At 34.2% G+C, this 18,709-nt stretch overlaps 1 protein-coding gene and 1 long non-coding RNA gene across 2 annotated transcripts; both read right to left on the bottom strand.

Moving 5' to 3' along the window:
- Nucleotides 1–1,690: 1,690 nt before the first annotated feature.
- Nucleotides 1,691–8,783, bottom strand: LOC135843540 (uncharacterized). Its single transcript, XM_065361476.1, has 2 exons — nucleotides 8,617–8,783; nucleotides 1,691–6,160 (listed from the first exon to the last, which is right to left on the bottom strand). Exon 2 carries the CDS (start codon nucleotides 6,148–6,150, stop codon nucleotides 4,270–4,272), a length of 1,881 nt encoding a protein of 626 aa, XP_065217548.1. The 5' UTR covers nucleotides 6,151–6,160; nucleotides 8,617–8,783; the 3' UTR covers nucleotides 1,691–4,269.
- A 2,850-nt stretch (nucleotides 8,784–11,633) lies between these two features.
- Nucleotides 11,634–16,848, bottom strand: LOC135844394 (uncharacterized). Its single transcript, XR_010558517.1, has 3 exons — nucleotides 16,708–16,848; nucleotides 14,393–14,559; nucleotides 11,634–13,944 (listed from the first exon to the last, which is right to left on the bottom strand). It is a non-coding gene; the product is annotated as an uncharacterized LOC135844394 (long non-coding RNA).
- Between the last annotated feature and the right edge of the window lie 1,861 nt (nucleotides 16,849–18,709).

The following is an 18,709-nucleotide window of genomic DNA, read 5'->3' as shown; positions in this document are numbered from 1 at the left end:
ACTGAGAGAGTTTGTGCTATCTATGAACCAATTTAGTCTTTTGATAACCATTTTTTCTAAGATTTTGCAAGGGACTGATGTTAAGGAAATGGGTCTATAACTAGAAGGAAGATGAGGATTTTTACCTGGTTTTAGGATGGGAATGATAATAGCACTTTTCCATGTTTGAGGAAATAAATTTGTAGTCCAAATTTTGTTATATAAGTTCAACAGGTCATTTTTTCCATTTTCATCCAAATATTTCAACATGTGAGGGTGGATGTCATCAGGCCCTGGAGATGAGTCTTTTATGTTGTGATTTAAGCAGTATAGTAATTCTTGCATAGAAAAAGGGGTGTTATAGGACTCTAGGTTTTCAGATGAGAAATCAAGTGTTTCATTTTCAGCTTGTGCCTTAATCATTTGGAAAGTAGGACTATAAGAGCTTGTAGAGGAAACCTTTGCAAAAGATTGGGCCAGGACATTGGCCACTTCTTGAGGAGAGGTAATTGTTAAATTTTCATCAGTTAGGTAGGAAATTTCAGTTGGTATGTAACATCCTTTTAAAATTCGAATTTTTTTCCACATTTCTTTCACTGATGTGCTTTGAGTGATTTTCAACATGAACTTATTCCAGCTCTCTCTTTGTTTAGATAGATTGATCCTACGTGCAATAGCACGTTTTTTTTGAAATCAATGAGGTTTTCCATGGTGCTATTTTTCTTGAATTTTTTTAAGGACCTTTTGCGTTCAAGAATTGCATTTTTTAATTCCTGGCACCACCAGGGTACAGATTTTTTTGAAATTTTGGAGGAAGATTTTGGAATGCTTTGTATAGCTGCTTGAATAATAGAATTTGTAAATTTTTCAACTATAGAGTCCAGGTCCTCAACTGAAAAATCAATAGGGAGAATTTTTTTATTGAAGTTGGACCAATTTGCTTTATCAAGAATCCATTTGGGGCATTTTTCTCTATTTGGTTTTATAATTTGATCAGAAAAAGTTATATTAATTGGGAAGTGATCACTATAGTGTAAATCATCTTGAGGATTCCAAGAGAGGAGATGAGAGATGTTTGGAGAGCAAAAAGTCAAGTCAATATTTGAAAAAGAACCAGTAGAAATATTGAAATGGGTTGGCTTTGAAGAATTTAAGAGTATGGTATCATTTTTTAGGAGAAATTTATCAATTATGTTGCCACGATTATTAGTTGAGATGGAACCCCAAGTTTTAGAATGGGCATTAAAATCTCCCAGAACAATGTAAGGGTTTGGTAGTTGAGAGAAAATGTCTTCAAGTTCTTGTGTAGAAATAATTTGGTGGGGAGGAACGTAAATATTACAGATTGTGAGATTGGTACAGGCAGAATTTGGTGAGTTTATCAATACTGCATTTGCTTGTATATTTCCAGTAGTGATATTCAGATGAGAGGCTGTTTTTGAGTCTTTAACAAAAATAGCTGTGCCTCCACAAGCTTTTTCTCCACCATTAAAATCAAAACGAAAAGATGAATAATTTTTAAGCTTGAAAGAATGATGGGAACGAAAATGTGTTTCCTGTAGAGCAATAATTTCAGGATTTAGGTGATAAATCATAGTTTTCAACTCGCCAGAGTGGCTATAAACACCATTAATGTTCCACTGTATCAAAAATGTCATTTTTTTTTTTTTTTTAAATTTAACTTAATTGTTTTTTTTTGTTGTTTTTATCATTTTTATGTTTTTTTTTTTTTTTTTTCAAATTTTTGCTATGAAAAAATAATTTCAATTTTGTACCTCAATGACTAATTTCCCTAGGTGTGAATACAACTTAAAATTAAAACTAAAATTAACATACATTGCTCCAAGTACCTATATAATAAGATCAATCAGGTAGTTATTTGAGAAAAAATAAATAAAATACTCTAATAATTGATGAAAAAAAGAAAAAAAAAGAAAGTTGTCTGAAGTATCTGGCGAGTTCTTGATGATTTAAATTCTAGTTTAAGAGTTCTCATCTGAAAGTTGCTGATCTTGCTCTGTAGTAGGTGGTTCATTAGAGGTGAGGTTTTTGAGCTTATTTTGAAGCTTTGTAAAACGAGTTTTCATGGATCTGTGAGATAGATAACTGTAGTTGTCTTGTAGAATTTTAATAACTCCTTTGAAATCTGCAGTAAATTGAAGTACACTTTGGCAGGGATCTTTTTGGCCTTTTACCATGTCCATAAGTAGACCAAAATTGCTGAAAGAAATGGGATAATCTGCACTGTTTTCCTTGAAGTTGTCTTCTATTGGAGCAAGTAGTTGTTTGATGGAAATTGGCTCTAGATGTTCAGTTTCAGGCTCAAATCTTATGCGTTTTTTGTCCTGTTTATCTTTTTCTTCAGTGGTGATATTAGATTGGTTAAGTACCTCTTCGGATAATTGTGTACTTGTAGATAAGGGTCTTTTAGCTGCATTTTGGATAGGGTCAAGGTCCATATGTTCTACTTGATTATCATGGATCTGATGGATCTGTGTGGTAGTCAGGCCTGCATTTTCAATGTTTTGTTCTGTTATTTTTACATCACTGGAACTGGAGTCAAGTTCTGGATTTATTTTGGTTTTTTCTGCTATCTTATTGTCATCTTTTTTAGCAAAATCACAGGTTGCTGTAGTATGTCCGAGTTGGTGACATATAAAACATTTAACTTGAGCATTATTGTAAAAAACACGATATTCCTCTTCATCATAAGTAATCATCTCCGAAGGTGGTAATTTAGATTCAGATTCAATAGGAATAAATACAGATCTTCTTTCAGAAAGGACATTTTTCAATTCTTCTTCTTGAGAAATGTGTAGGAATCTCATCTGGGATGTAGGTATAACATCATGGGTTGCCATTTGTTTAATGATGATATCATGAGGCACATGAGGAGGTACATTTGAGATTATTATTTTTTTGTCTGTTTGCTCTTTCTTATACCAACGTGCTTGAATCATTTTCCTATCTATTTCAATGGTACCTCCGGATTTTAAGAAGTTTTCAGCTATCTCTCTTGATTTTAAATACAATCTAATTCTCTCACCTGAGATTTTTGCGCAGTGTAGGACATTTTCTCCAATTACATTTATCATCTTCTTTGCATAGTATGCTATAGGTACATTATCAATAGCCGGAAAGATAATTGCTTGGTTGGCAGAGGGGAAGGTATCTGTCTTTCTTGTTATAGATGAGTAGGTTGTGCCTGGTCTGTAGTCAGTACCAGTAGAGGGGTTACTTGTCATTGTGTGGTGTGTTGCCGGCTCAGCCAAGCTGAGACCGGAGATAACAATTTGCAACAGTCACTATCAGTGTGAAAATAAAACGTTATCTACTAATGATAAAATAAAAAGATTATATGATCAATGTTTCTCTAAAAATGTAGCACTGAGCACAGAAACGAGCGAAAAAACACGACTGTCTCGGAACACGTTCAACACAAGAATGAAATTACCATATTAAGAACGTTTATTTCATAAGAATCATTAATCACACTTATGTACATTAGTCAGGTAATTACCTAATACATATCTAGACCTTTATACGAGTAAAAAGTGATAATTTTGTTGGGTTTTGGTTGGTGAATTATAAATTATTTTCATGTCAGGTATACCTGGTGATCCATTTATTGGGTATGTAGAAGATATCCGATTATCATTATATAATACACAGCTAATATATATATATTGCTATCAATCCTGCCACATCATCTTTACAAAAAATTCAGTTTCATCATTTCTCAGAATCGTCTCAACTATTTACGCCTTCATCCAAATTACTAGCAAAGGAGGTGCCCCAGGTGACATTCGCCGATTTAAACGATTCTTGCATCATTGGATAGAGGACACCGAACATAGTCTAACCCAAAATTTTCAGCTGCTGAAGTTGATATTTCAGCCTTCGATGGCGATTTTTCGATTTTCAAATTGCAATTTTGAAAAAATCGAAAAATTGCCCTGGAATGCTGAAATATCAACTTCAGCAGCAGCTGAAAATTTCCCCGTGAGCTACTCTCATCATATGTATTGAAATTCCCAAATAATATGGATGGTTTCGGTATGCGACCATGAGAAAATCGAAAAATCGCCCTGGAAGGCTGAAATATCAACTTCAGCAGCTGAAAATTTCGTGGTAGAGCATGTTCGATGTCCTCTATCCAATGGTGCAAGAATCATTGAAATCGGTGCATGTCAGCTGGGCTTGGGGCACCTCCCTTGTACATAAGTACATACAGTCTGCGTCTTCATCCAAAATCCTGTTGTCTTCATTTTCTCTCAAAATCCTATCCTCCTAATCCTCATCCGAAGTACTCTCATCGTAATCATAGAACAAAAACTCATAATTTGAATCACTACCAGACCAAATTGAATAGTTGGAAGCTACCGAACACCACTGCTCAAACTTCAAGTTGAACTTTTCATCAATGTGCACAAAGGAACGTGTCGACTCTAAATAACGAAAAGACCTAGAAAAATAATATTTCACACGTCTCAGTTTGTTGTTTCGGAACACCTCTTCAACTATTTTCACTAGATTATCATAACCACGCCGGAGATCAAAGTAACTCTGTGGGTCAAGAGAAAAGTGGACATTCTCGGTTATCAATCTTCGTTTCACTCTCAATGCTCGTGCTACATCATTTTCGAAAGCATCTTCAATAAAATTACAAAATTCGTCCCAAAAATTTACATTTGTAAATATGCCAAGTCCAACAACAAATCTTAGGTATACTTCCTCCAGGAATAATCGTTTGTATGCACGGGCAGCATCAACATCGTGCAAAAAGTAAGCTTTCAATTCGTCGTCAAACATTTCAAAATTTTGATGGTGAAATATATTATGTAAATGCGTTCCAAATCTGGTTGAATCAATACCTAATTTTATCAACTTCAATATGTCATCTGAGCATGGTGAACTATTATCCAGTATGTTGTTTAGCAAATATGAATCGTGCCATGGCATATCGTCTTGGGTTGTTTTTTGTAACATCAAGTTTCTTCTAGTTATCCACATTTCATTCTTCAGCGCACTATTCACAAAACCTTGTCCTATAATGTAACTATTAATAAACTCTTCAGACATGTTCAAAATTAAAGAATTTCTCTGATGATCAGAAGCGGTCTCCCACATCTCAAGCAACATAAATGTCGATGTGTCACAGATTATCACATCACAGAAGAACTTGGGAAATTGTTCTAGAGATATCTCATTTTTGAAGTGTTTCCATATCCACAGTGTAATTTGCGATGAACGAGGCCGAATGGCAAAACGAATAATGATGTTCTGGAACGTTTCTGACAAATCAGACAACAAACATTGTTGTTGATACCATGACATTTCCGAAAGGAGTTGTTGTAAAAAAGTAGTGTCCACGCCAAGCTCATGACGAATCCAACCAACAGCTACTTTTACTTGATCATCATCGCTTAAACGATCCCAGAAAAATTTGGTGCTGAACCTACAATTAGTATAGATTTCCTTCCCCTCTCTGATACCGGCAAGAAGGGGATTTTCAACTGGCATTTTGTGAAGATCATTTTTTAGAAAACAAATCCAATAGAAACAAGAATTATTAGTGGAAAATGTCACTTTCTCGATGAATTCAGATGGCAGCAAGTCCAACGAAAATTTTTCGATCTCATCTTCCATGCAATATTCGCACATGATGAGAAATTTCTGCAAATCAGTCAAATTTCCGATCTCTAGAATTTTCCTCACGCTTTTTTCATAGTCGATTTCGTCACGCATTGACCAAATACACCATTTTGGATCAATGCCCCGAATTTCGTGACTTCCCCTCAGACATTTATGGCGAAATACTATTCGCAGAAGATGCGCAACCCAACGTGTTATCTCTTTACACAACTTTTCAAGGGAATTTTTGAGCTTTTCTTCAACACGACGAGGAACTTTCAGATGCGTTATCATTTCTCTTGCCTGCTGTTGTTGGCATCCATATTCGTCACAGTACTCGAGGAATTTACTACAAGGGATGACATTCATTTCTTCACCTTTGATAGGATGATATGTTGATAGATTTCTGTTCCATATTTCTCGAACTATTTCATGAGACGCTATTTCTTGCAAGCTTGGGACATCGTACAGGTATATATAGCGATCTCCGTTGCTCTCATCAGGGTCGTTTCTTTCATGTCTTTGATCAGTGGTCATCTTGAATAATCTGTAAATTGAAATATTTTTTCATATCAGATCTGAGTGTGGAATTTTCTGCCCTGATAACTTAAAAAAAACAAACATAAAATATGTACTTTGGGTTTGATTGCGAAATAAAAGTTGACAGATTTTGACACGAATTCAGTGAAAACCTTCGTTTTGAGATGAACAAGTCTCCCCGATAAATGTTTACCTCTGAAGGTGGTTCTCCTTTAGGGAAGATATGGGTCCTCAAATGGGGGCATTTTTTTTAAAAAATCGTGGTCTTTCGCTCTTGCTCCTTCTACACAACCGGGTTTTAAGAGAATAGCCCAGTACTGCGTTGACCTAGGTCATTGCCATCAGCATCTAAGACCACTTCTAGGCGGTTGGAAATACGTAAATCGTTCATTTTTGAGCTTTGTGTTTTGAAAATAGGCATTTACTTTCTTCTCGTATAAAATATGGAATAATACCATTTCAAATGTGAAACTGTTTTGGAATACAGTGGAGCCAAATGTCAATTACTTATTTGACCAATCTTTACAATTTTCTAAAAATCAAGAAAAATAACAGAAAACTTATGAAATGAAATGAGTCCTCGAAGTTGTGTCATTTGCATAGCCAAAATTTTTCCAAAGTAAGAAGTAAAACGAGATAAAAGTCAATATGTGACGGCGCATACAGAAAGGGGACACGCACCCAAAAACAAGTTTTTGACAAAAACGCGTTCAAAGTTTTTGAAGTTATTTTTGAATTTTACAGTTGTTATTTTAGAAATATTAGGATGGTTACTGCTGGGTACGTTCAAGACACACTCTGGCAGTCTCTTTGGGAACTTTTCGGGATAATTTTATATTATACAGGGTGGCTCAATTATAATTGTGCTCATTTTTTAAAATTTTTTTTGATTTTTTAATTTTTTTCGTTATTTTAATTTTGAAATCAATCTGGAGGCCAAACGGAGCGTTCTACGAGAAAAATACATCAACCAAAGTTGTAGAGAATTAAATTTCCAAAAACCTATAAGAGGTTTATTTTTCTCCAAAATGCATAGTTTTTCCGTTTTTCTCAAAAAACAAAAACTTCATGATGATCACCGTAAAATTTCTGTTTTTTGAGAAAAATGGAAAAACTATGCATTTTGGAGAAAAATAAACCTCTTATAGGTTTTTGGAAATTTAATTCTCTACTACTTTGGTTGACGTATTTTTCTCGTAGAACGCTCCGTTTCGTCTCCAGATTGATTTTAAAACTAAAAAAAATTAAAAAAATTGATTTTTGGTTTTTCAAAAAAATTTTCTTTAGGTACGTCACTTTAGAGCAATTTTTTACCCGTTTAGAGTGAAAATCCAGGCTCAACAATGGTTCCATCGAATTCTACGATGAATTTTATATAAAAATCAATCATTTAAAAAAAATCCATTTTTGGGCTGCGTGTCCCCTTTCTGTATGCGGTGTCACATATATAAAGTGATTTTGTTAAACTCCCTTATAATATACCTCCATTTGTGGTTAAAAAAAAAAACTATAATTCTATAATTTTTGGAGAGGGAAAGAAAAATAAATATCACGAATTTTGCTAGCCAGGGCAAAATTTTTGTCAGTCAGGGTTTTGCCTTGGCTGGCCGGGCGTATACCCTATTCGACTCATGGAATATGCATCACAACTGGAATAATTATGCAAAATAAAATTGTATTCGTTTTACTCAGACCTGCTTATTCATCGTCATACGTAGCCTCACGTCCCAACTATTTGGTTGATTTTTTTAAAAAATTATTCCTTTCAACATCCCTAATGTCATAATGTGTGAATGTTTTGTGAGAGGAAAAAAGTTGAAAATTGAATCGGTGATAACAGAAAGGGACCAAGTCACATTTTTTTGATTTTTTTTTTCACGGATATGGGGGTTTCAAAGTACAGCGGATCGACTGGTGATGTCAGATTTCCCACAAAACTGCCGAGAAAGTTGTACATATTTTTGGATGCAGAAAAGTTTGAATTCCTTGAAAAATAACTAACATTTTCGAGAAGACCATTTTTTGAAATTCAAGTTCATCTCTGTGCTGAAAAAAGGCGAAAAAATTAACAACTTCGGCAAACAGTTTTACACCTCAAGGGTTTTTTGGTCAATTTAAAGGACATAGCAGTCTAAGTAATGTACTTAGATGTAGAATCAAACCCCATTCGTGCCCAAGCAATTTCAAGAGAAATTTTGGCGATTGAGTGCAGAAAGGGTCTAAGTCCCATTAGTTTAGGCAGCAACAGCGCCGGCACACGTGAATTTTTTTTCGGAACTGTGCTAAAAATTGTGTCTTGGGGTTCTCTTTCAATGACGTTAAGCATGTTTACCAAAAATTTTTGATTTTCGAATAAATCAGTTTTTTGTTATTCCTGAAAAATGCGAAAATGGACTTAGCCCCTTTCTGTTCTCACCGATTCAATTAGCTTAATTAAACACAGGTACTTGTAAATTTACTTACCTACCCACTGCCAAGGAAAATAACCTCGAACTTGGTCAAGATTTCAAACGAACGCACACACGACTACTCGTTGTATAGGTTTAGGTACAATATGCATTTGTATCACCAAAGGACTTCTGTATAGTACCTAGAAACGTCATCGCAGATTAGATAGCGACAAAAGGAGAAGACGGTGACGGTGTACACGCGAAATAGGTAGTAAAGAAATACATACGTATTCGTGGTCTCAAATGGGCGGTTCTGGCTGCACACATATTAGAAATACGAAGACTATAAACCAGTTCTAACATCCGATGATCTGAAATCCGTTTCATTTTCAAAAAAAAAAATGTTTATACCTATAGGTATTGTTTAGAGCTACATGGAGCTATACTGTCAGGGATAGGTAGGTACATTGAATGGATACATAAGGGTATCTATCTATTTCTATACGTTAGAAAGAATAAGACCCCGAGCCTGTTGTAAACGATTTGTTTTCAGAACTCCTACGGAATTCCACGACTATCAAATTTTTAAACTTTCTTCAACAAGGACGTGATTTGTACATAATTGTACCTATTTTGTAAAATTTTCGATTTATTTCCTTATTTTTAATGAAAAAATTCTGTCGTTTTTCTTACGTGACTGATGACATTTTTTTCATAAAAATATATACTTAGTCTTCAACAGATGAAAACATACGGAAATTTTCTGAAAATGACCCATTTGTTTGATTACTTTCCTCTGTTTTAAATCATTTTTAAAGAACAAGAATGCGTTTTTTTTTTTTTTTTTTAACGTTTAAAAAGTATGTATGATACGTACATAGAAGGGATTCTTTTAATATTCTAAGCGGAAAATTTTCCAAAAATGTTATGCCTCGCACCGAATAATTCCATTATAAACTCTCAAAACAAGCAGAAAAATTTCAAAACGTAAAATTGAGATGGTAAAAATGTTGTTAACTACCCCCCTCCCTCCCTCCCACCCTCCGAAAAAATATTGGAAAACCCGATAACACTGGAAAATTGAAAAATTAGGTGTAAGATTTTGACCACTCTCCTCCTTCCACAAAAACAGTCGTAAATCGTAAACTCGCTCCAAAAAATCTTCAAATATCCAAAAACGTTGAAAAATCTGAAATTTTCACGTGTAAAATGGTGAACTTCCTTCCCCCTTCTGAATACCTCAATAAAGAAGTCATAGCGAAAAATATTTTTGTAAAATGTCCTGCCAAAAGTTCTGCTTTTTCACTTTGAAATTTTGTTGCAGACCCTTTGACATTTCCCCCCTTTTTTTTGATAAATGGTGTCTTATATGTTTGTTAAAGTATAGTGCATTTTTGAAAAAATTTCAGAATGTCGAATCCTAGAAAAATTGCTCAATTATTTACCACGCCAGTTCTTCTTCTGGCTCTTCGTGTTGAGATAATTTGAATACTAATTGCTTTTAAAAATAGGTATCGACAATTTCATAAAATCTTGAAATTTTTTGATTTTTTCGATTTTCTGATTTGAATAAATTATTGTTGGGACTTGATAAGTGACCTTGGAAATCGAATTCCAAAATGAACTTCTTTGTACTGAGTTCTTTTTTTCTGCTTTCATAAATTTTCTTGACGATTCTTATCGAAGATGTTTTGGTTGAAAAAAAGGAGGGAGGGGAAGGACGGATGAAGGCAGGCATTTCTGTTATCATGAGTAAATGTTTCCTTTTGTATGTTTTTTTTTTCCTAAAGATTAAAGCCTTACGTCTTACTGAATACTCAACGTGGTATTTTTTGAAGAAAATTTCGCCATTTTTGCCAAAAGTTTACAAAAAACCCTGTTACAAAAATTAGTACCCAAAATTCTTCTTTCAAACACAAAAATAGCAAAAAATTTCATCTTTGTCAAACTTTGCTAAAAGTGCTCAAAATTTTCGCTTTTGGGTAGGAAATTTCAAAAAAGTACTTCTTTTTTCCGAAAAATTCCAAAAAACCCGACTCTTGCTAAAATTATCAGTCTAACTTTTTTTCAAAAATTGGGAAAAAGTCTCGTTTTTTCCCAAAGTTGTCAAAGTCTTGCTTTTTTGGTCGAAAATTGTCGAATGTTTTTCCGTTTTTGTTTACCAAAGATTGCCAATAAATCTCATTTTTGACCCAAGTCTTGCTTTATCCTCTAATACTGCCAATAAACCTGCGATTTTTGCTAATGAATTGTCATTATTGAACATATTCTTGTAAATGATTCATTTTCAACATATTTTGCTCATCTTTTGTAACTTTTCTGATTAGTTTTTGATTACTTTCTCGATTTTTTTTTATTTATTTATTTTTTTGGGAAAATTCGAGTACGAGCCCTGTTCTACTCGTACAAACATTGAATTAGGTACGTATTTGACAATCGGCCTGATAAAATGTCGGAATTATCGTTACAACGAGAAGTTTGAAGTCGAGTTTTAATTTTAATTAGAATTTTTCTTCATTTAAAATAATATTCTTAGTTTAGGTTTCAATGTTGATAACTTGAGGAGAAGCAAAGATGAAAAAGTCGAAATTTTAAAGTCACCTCAATTTACTCTACTGTCTTTTTAATCTTCAGAATAAATTTCTCGAAACCTACAATGTGAATGTACCTACTTTGCGAAAAATTAGAACACAAGATCAAACTACATAAATATGAATACCATGGAAATTTTATTGAATTAGGTATCGGAACAACTGGTAAAAGAATTACTTCCAAAAAATTGGTAATAACTGGAAAACCACTAAACCATTTAATTTCTCAAATCAATAGTGTTCACTGTTCACTGTTCAGTATACACATACACAGTCACTTGTGAAAATTTTAGCTCATGTGGTCAGTTATTACCTACTTGAGTTATCGTCTGGACAAATATTTCTTTACGCAAGTAGGTACTGAGTTTTTATTCTCAAAAACCATCTACGTAATATTCCGAGAAAATGTTTAAAAAATTCTCCAGAAGGAAAATGTGCTAAGAACGTACCTCTACCTACATATTCAATAAAATTCAATATTGAAAGAGAAAAATTGAAATGACCAGATAAGAACGTTTATTTCATAAGAATAATTAATTACACTTATGTACATTAGTGAGGTAACTACCTAATATGTAACATATCTAGACCTACATACAAGTACAAAGTGATAATTTTTTTGGGTTTTGGTTGGTGAAATATAAATTATTTTCATGTCAGGTATACCTGGGGATCCATTTACTGGGTATCCATTTACTGGGTATCTAGAAGATATCCGATTATCATTACAAAATGCACAGCTAATATATATTGATATCAATCCTGCCACCTTCATCTTTACAAAAAATTCAGTCTCATCATTTCTCAAAATCGTCTCAACTATTTACGCCTTCATCCAAATTACTAAGCACATACCGTCTGCGTCTTCATCCAAAATCCTGTTGTCTTCATTTTCTCCCAAAATCCTATCCTCCTAATCCTCATCCGAAGTACTCTCATCTTCATCACCGCTCAAAAACTCATCATTTGAATCACTATTAGACCAAATTGAATCATTGCGAACTACCGAACACCACTGCTTAAACTTCGAGTTGAACTTTTTATCAAAATACACAAAGGAACGTCTCCACTTGTAATAACGAAAAGTCTTAGAAAAAGAATATTTCACACGTCTCAGTTTGTTGTTTTGAAACACCTCTTCAACGATTTTCACCAGATTATCAAAACCACGCCGGAGATCAAAGTAACTTTGTAGGTCAAGAGGAAGGTGGGCATTCATCTCGGATATGAATCTTCGTTTCACTCTCAATGCTCGTGCTACATCATTTTCAAAAGCATCCTGAATAAAATTACAAAATTCGTCCCAAAAATTTACATTTGTAAACATGCCAAGTCCATCAAAAAATCTCAGGAATATATGCTCTAGGAACAACCGTTTGTATGCACGGGCAGCATCAACATCGTGCAAAAAGTAAGCTTTCAATTCGTCGTCAAACGTTTTAAAATTTTGATGGTGAAATAAATTACGTAAGTGCGTTCCAAATCTGGATGAATCAATACCTAATTTTATCAACATCAGTAGGTCATCAGAGCATGGTGAACTGTTATCCAGTATGTTGTTCAGCAAATATGAATCGTGCCATGGCATAACGTCTTGGGTTGTTTTTTGCAACATCAAGTTTCTTCTAGTTATCCACATTCCATTCTTTAGCGAACTATCCACAAAAGTTTGTCCTATAATGTAACTATTAATGAACTCTTCAGACATGTTCAAAATGAAAGAATTTCTCTGATGATCAGAAGCGGTCTCCCACATCTCAAGCAACGTAAATGTCGATGTGTTACGGATGATCAGATCACAAAAGAATTTGGGAAATTGTTCTACAGATATCTCATTTTTGAAGTGTTTCCATATCCACAGTGAAATTCGCGATGAACGAGGCCGAGTGGCAAAATGAATAATGATGTTCTGGAACGTTTCTGACAAATCAGACAACAAACATTGTTGTTGATACCATGACATTTCCGAAAGGATTTGTTCTAAAAAAGTAGAGTCCATGCCAAGCTCATGACGAATCCAACCAACAGCTACTTTTACTTGATCATCATCGCTTAAACGATCCCAGAAAAATTTGGTGCTGAACCTACAATTAGTATGGATTTCCCTCCCCTCTCTGATATCGGCAAGAAGGGGATTTTCAATCGGAATTTTATGAAGTTCATTTTTTAGAAAACAAATCCAATAGAAACAAGAATTATTAATGGAAAATGTCATTTTCTCGATGAATTCAGATGGCAGCAAGTCCAACGAAAATTTTTCGATCTCATCTTCCATGCAATATTCGCACATGATGAGAAATTTCTGCAAATCAGTCAAACTGCCAATCTGTAGAATTTTCCTCGCGCTTTTTTCATAGTTGATTTCGTCACGCATTGACCAAATACACCATTTTGGATCAATGCACCGAATTTCGTCACTTCCCTTCAGCCATATTTTATGGCGAAATACTATTTGCAGAAGATGCTCAACCCAACGTGTTATCTCTTTACACAACTTTTCAAGGGAATTTTTGAGCTTTTCTTCAACACGACGAGGAACTTTCAGATGCGTTATCATTTCTCTTGCCTGCTGTTGTTGGCATCCATATTCGTCACAGTACTCGAGGAATTTACTACAAGGGATGACATTCATTTCTTCACCTTTGATAGGATGATATGTTGATAGATTTCTGTTCCATATTTCTCGAACTATTTCATGAGACGCTATTTCTTGCAAGCTTGGGACATCGTACAGGTATATATAGCGATCTCCGTTGCTCTCATCAGGGTCGTTTCTTTCATGTCTTTGATCAGTGGTCATCTTGAATAATCTGTAAATTGAAATATTTTTTCATATCAGATCTGAGTGTGGAATTTTCTGCCCTGATAACTTAAAAAAAACAAACATAAAATATGTACTTTGGGTTTGATTGCGAAATAAAAGTTGACAGATTTTGACACGAATTCAGTGAAAACCTTCGTTTTGAGATGAACAAGTCTCCCCGATAAATGTTTACCTCTGAAGGTGGTTCTCCTTTAGGGAAGATATGGGTCCTCAAATGGGGGCATTTTTTTTAAAAAATCGTGGTCTTTCGCTCTTGCTCCTTCTACACAACCGGGTTTTAAGAGAATAGCCCAGTACTGCGTTGACCTAGGTCATTGCCATCAGCATCTAAGACCACTTCTAGGCGGTTGGAAATACGTAAATCGTTCATTTTTGAGCTTTGTGTTTTGAAAATAGGCATTTACTTTCTTCTCGTATAAAATATGGAATAATACCATTAGGATGATATGTTGATAGATTTCTGTGCCATATTTCTTGAACTATTACATGAGACGCTATTTCTTGCAAGCTCGGTACATCATACAGGTACATATAAAGATCTCCGTTGCTCTCTTCAGGGTCATCTCTTTCATTTCTTTGATCAGTGGTCATCTTGAATAATCTGTAAATTGAAAGATTATGTCATACTAGATCTGAAAACGTGGAAACAAACATATACTTAGGGTTGATCGCGAAAAAAAGGGTAACGGATTTTGACACAAACTCAAGTGGAGGTCTAGAGACCTTCATTTTGAGATAAAAGTCACCCAGAAAAAAATTTATCTCTTGGAGGTTCCCATGGAGGGAAGATATGACTATTATGGGTCCTAAAAATGGGATTTTTTTTAAATTGTGTTTTTTCGCTCTTGCCCCTACTAAACAACATGGTTTGAGAGAATGGCCCAGTAGTACTAATATACATATGTAGGTACATTACATACAGTATGACACAAAAGTAGTGCCCACTGCTCAGTGGCTTTTATTTCCACGTGGAAAGAGTTAGCGAGATGAATGAAGCGGCGTTGAGTCGGGAAAAATGAGGGCTTTCAAAAGCGACCTGGAAAATTTCAGGCCCATGCACAGGGTGTCCACAAATTGAAAAACCGGTTTGGTCAACAAATTTAAACTGGTTTTCATTGGCGCAATGTATTCTACAACACTATACGGCCACAAAAACGTGATATGAAATTTTTGAAACCGGTTCATTGATTTGCAACCAGTTGAAAATACCCAAAAATTGGAGATAGAGAAAAAAGCTGTGAAACAAAAAATGTAGAGCGTGAAAAATCTTGAAACTGGCTAATTGATTTGCAACCATGTAACTTTCGATGACTTGCTGTGAATTAATGAACCGGTTTCAAAATCTGATTAGCGAAAATGGTTTAATTTTTCACGCTTTACAACTAATGTTTCAAACTTTTTTCTCAATCTCTAATTTTTAGGTGATTGTCAAAAACATGGTTGTTAAATGTGAACCAAATGAACCGGTTTCAAAATGTGATTGAACAGAATTGTGTTATTTTTCACACTCTACGACTTTTGTTTCAAGCTTTTTTCTCAATCTCCAATTTTTAGGTATAATTTTTAATACAAACCCGGTTGCAAATTAATGAACCGGTTTCAAAATCTGATCAGCGAAAATGATTACATTTTTCACGCTTTACAGCTTTTGTTTTAAGCTTTTTTCTCTATCTCCAATTTTTGGGTATTTTTTGTCAACTGGTTGCAAATTGATGAACCGGTTTCAAAAAATTCATATCACGTTTTTGTGGCCGTAGTGTGTAGAATACATTGCGCCATTAAAAACCAGTTTAAATTTTTTGACCAAACCGGTTTTTCAATTTGTGGACACCCAGTGCATGGGCCTGAAATTTTCCAGATCGCTTCTGAAAACCCTTATTTTTCCCTATTCAACGCCGCTCATTCATCTCGCTAGCTCTTTCCACTTAGAAATAAAAGACACCGGGCACTACTTTTGTGTCATACTGTATAATATTCGCCAGATTCTGAGTTAACCAAGGTCATTTCCATCAATATGTAAGGTTTTTTTTTGGAGTTCTACTGGGCGGTTGAAAATTTGCAAATTGCCTTTTTTTTTGAGTTTTGTGAACTTTGAAAATAGGCATTTATTTTCTTCTCAAATAAAATATGTATTGGGTCATTTGCTTAGCCAAAATCCTTCCAAGGAAGAGGCAACACAAGATAAAAGTCAAACTTTGAAGCCTTATAATATACATAATTATGATGCTTACATTTGTGGTGAAAAAACAATAATTTTGTGATTTTTACAGGGGAATAGGTAAATGGAAAATACATACTAAGTATAAATGTACTTATAACACGTTTTTTTTTTTAGCCTCGGCAAAATTTTCGTCAGCCAGGGTTTCGTCCTGCCTGGGCTGGCGTACGCTACGATTTTACATTATGCACCACAACTCTGCAGAATATGCGAAATAAAATTGTATTTATTTTACTCAGATACATTCTTATTCATTGTCATAGCATCACATTGCAACTATATACTCGTATTTGGCTGATTTCTTTTAAAATTTTTTTCCCTTAAACATTCTGTAATGTGTGGATGTTTTGTAAGTAGGAGGAAAAAAAGTTGAAAATTCATTTTTTAGAGGTGACAAATCGTATCTACTTTAAACCAGTAAAAAAATAGTTGAATTTATTTTTGTGAATTTGCATCAAGCGTTATTTTTTATCTGCCCGCAAGGTAATATATTATGTTTAGTACAGCCTAATTAAACATTAATTTACATACCTACTCACTGCTTAGGGAAAGAACCTCGAAGTTAGTAAGGATCTCGATCGAACGCACACACGACTACTCGTTGTAATATTTGAAACACCAAAGTGAAAAGGCTTTTGTTATACAAACATCTTTAGGGCTCTAACATAACATCTTCGCGGGTAAGGGACAAGGAGAAGACGACGGTGTGCGCGCGAAACAGTATAGAATTACTCCTGTGCGTTTCTAGTTGCATGTTATTGGAAATCGCGAACACCAAAACCAGTTCTATCATCCGAACTCCGTTTCATTTCCAAAAAAAAATGAGATTGAATGAATACCTATCTGGACGTTAGAAAGAATGAATAAGAATAAGACCCCGATCCTATTGCAATGATTTTTAAAGAAAAAAAGCTGAAAGTAGTTTTGAAATTGATTTTCGTCCAATTGAAAATTCCCATTTCTTTGTGTGTATCAGTTCTGATCATTTTGATGGGCCAGTTTTCCCATTAGAGAAAACGCGAGGTTTTGGGGCAAACGCTTACCTACGATTTTTTAAGCATTATTTTTACGTCAAACTTCTAAAAAAAAAAAAAACTGCTCATGCCACTCTTCTACCGGGACTCGTACAATATGGTTATCAAACTTGCCAAATAATGTTGAAAACCCCTGTGTTTTGCAGGAAAATTACGAAAAGGTCTCACTTCTTCAACGATATAATTGCGAGAAGGTTTCATTTTTTTGCAATCGCCAAAAAGACTTGACCTATTTTTCAATAACATTTTCAGACCTGCTTATTGACAATTTTTTTTTAATACAAAAAATTTCCAAGAAGCTTCACTTCTTAGCTAAAAGGTGCTAAAAGTTTCGTTATTTTTGCCATTTTTTTCAAACGTTTAAAAAGTACGATAAAAGTGATTCTTTTGATACTCTAAACGGAAAATTTTCCAAAAATGTCATGTCTCACATCGCTTTTTAGAGTAATTTTTGATGAATTATTTTACATTTTTTTGGAACAATTTTACGCTGAAAAAGTATACCTAATAATAATTTTATTAAAAACGCTCAAAACAAACTGAAAAATTTTAAAAACGTAAAATTGAGATGGTGAAAATGTTGTTAACTATACCCCCTCACCTCCCTTCCCATCCCCTCCCTCTAAAAAAAAACATTGAAAAGCTTCGTAACGCTGGAAAAGTGAAAAAATTAATGTGTAAAATATTAACCTCTCTCCTAGCTCCTTCTCCAAAAACAGTCGTAAGTAAACTGTAAACTCCCTCCGAAAAAATCTTCGAATATCCAAAGACGTTAAAAAAAAAGCTGACATTTTTACGTGTAAAATAGTGAACCTCCTTCCCCCTCCTCGATTGACCTCAATAAAGAAGTAAAGTATTTTTGAAAAATGTCCTGCCAAAATGTTCTTCTTTTTCACTTTGAAATTTTGTTGGAGACTTTGAATTGCTGAAAAAAGTGAAAACTTATTCCAATTAAATTGAGTAGAGAATTTTTTTCCTTTTTTGTGATAAATGGTGTCTTATATGTTTGTTAAAAAAGTGCGTTTTTGAAAAATTTTAAGAATGTCGAATCCTAGAAAAATTGCTCAATTTTTTCACCCTCAGCTCTTCTTCTCCCTCTTCGTGTTGAAATAATTTGAATACTAATTGCCTTTAAAAATAGGTACCTATCGACAATTTCATAAAATCTTGAAATTTTTTGATTTTTTCGATTTTCTGTTTTGAACAAATTATTGTTGGGACTTGATAAGTGACCTTGGAAATCTAATTCCAAATCCAAAATTAACTTCTTTGTACTTACTGAGTTCTTTTTTTGGTGCTTCCAAAGATGAATTTTTTTTGATGATTCGTATCGAAGATACTTTGGTTGAAAAAAACGGAGGGAGGGGAAGGAAGGAAGGATGAAGGCAGGCATTTTTGTTATCACGAGTAAATGTTTCCTCTTACATGTGTTTTTTTTCAAAGATTAAAGTCTTACGCCTTAGTAAATACTCAACGTGGTATTTTTTGAAAAAAATTTC

This window comes from Planococcus citri, chromosome 4, assembly GCF_950023065.1.
Source record: "Planococcus citri chromosome 4, ihPlaCitr1.1, whole genome shotgun sequence".
NCBI lineage: Eukaryota > Metazoa > Arthropoda > Insecta > Hemiptera > Pseudococcidae > Planococcus > Planococcus citri.
Note: the sequence above shows the minus strand (reverse complement) of the source record. Positions and strands in the feature narration are given on the sequence as shown.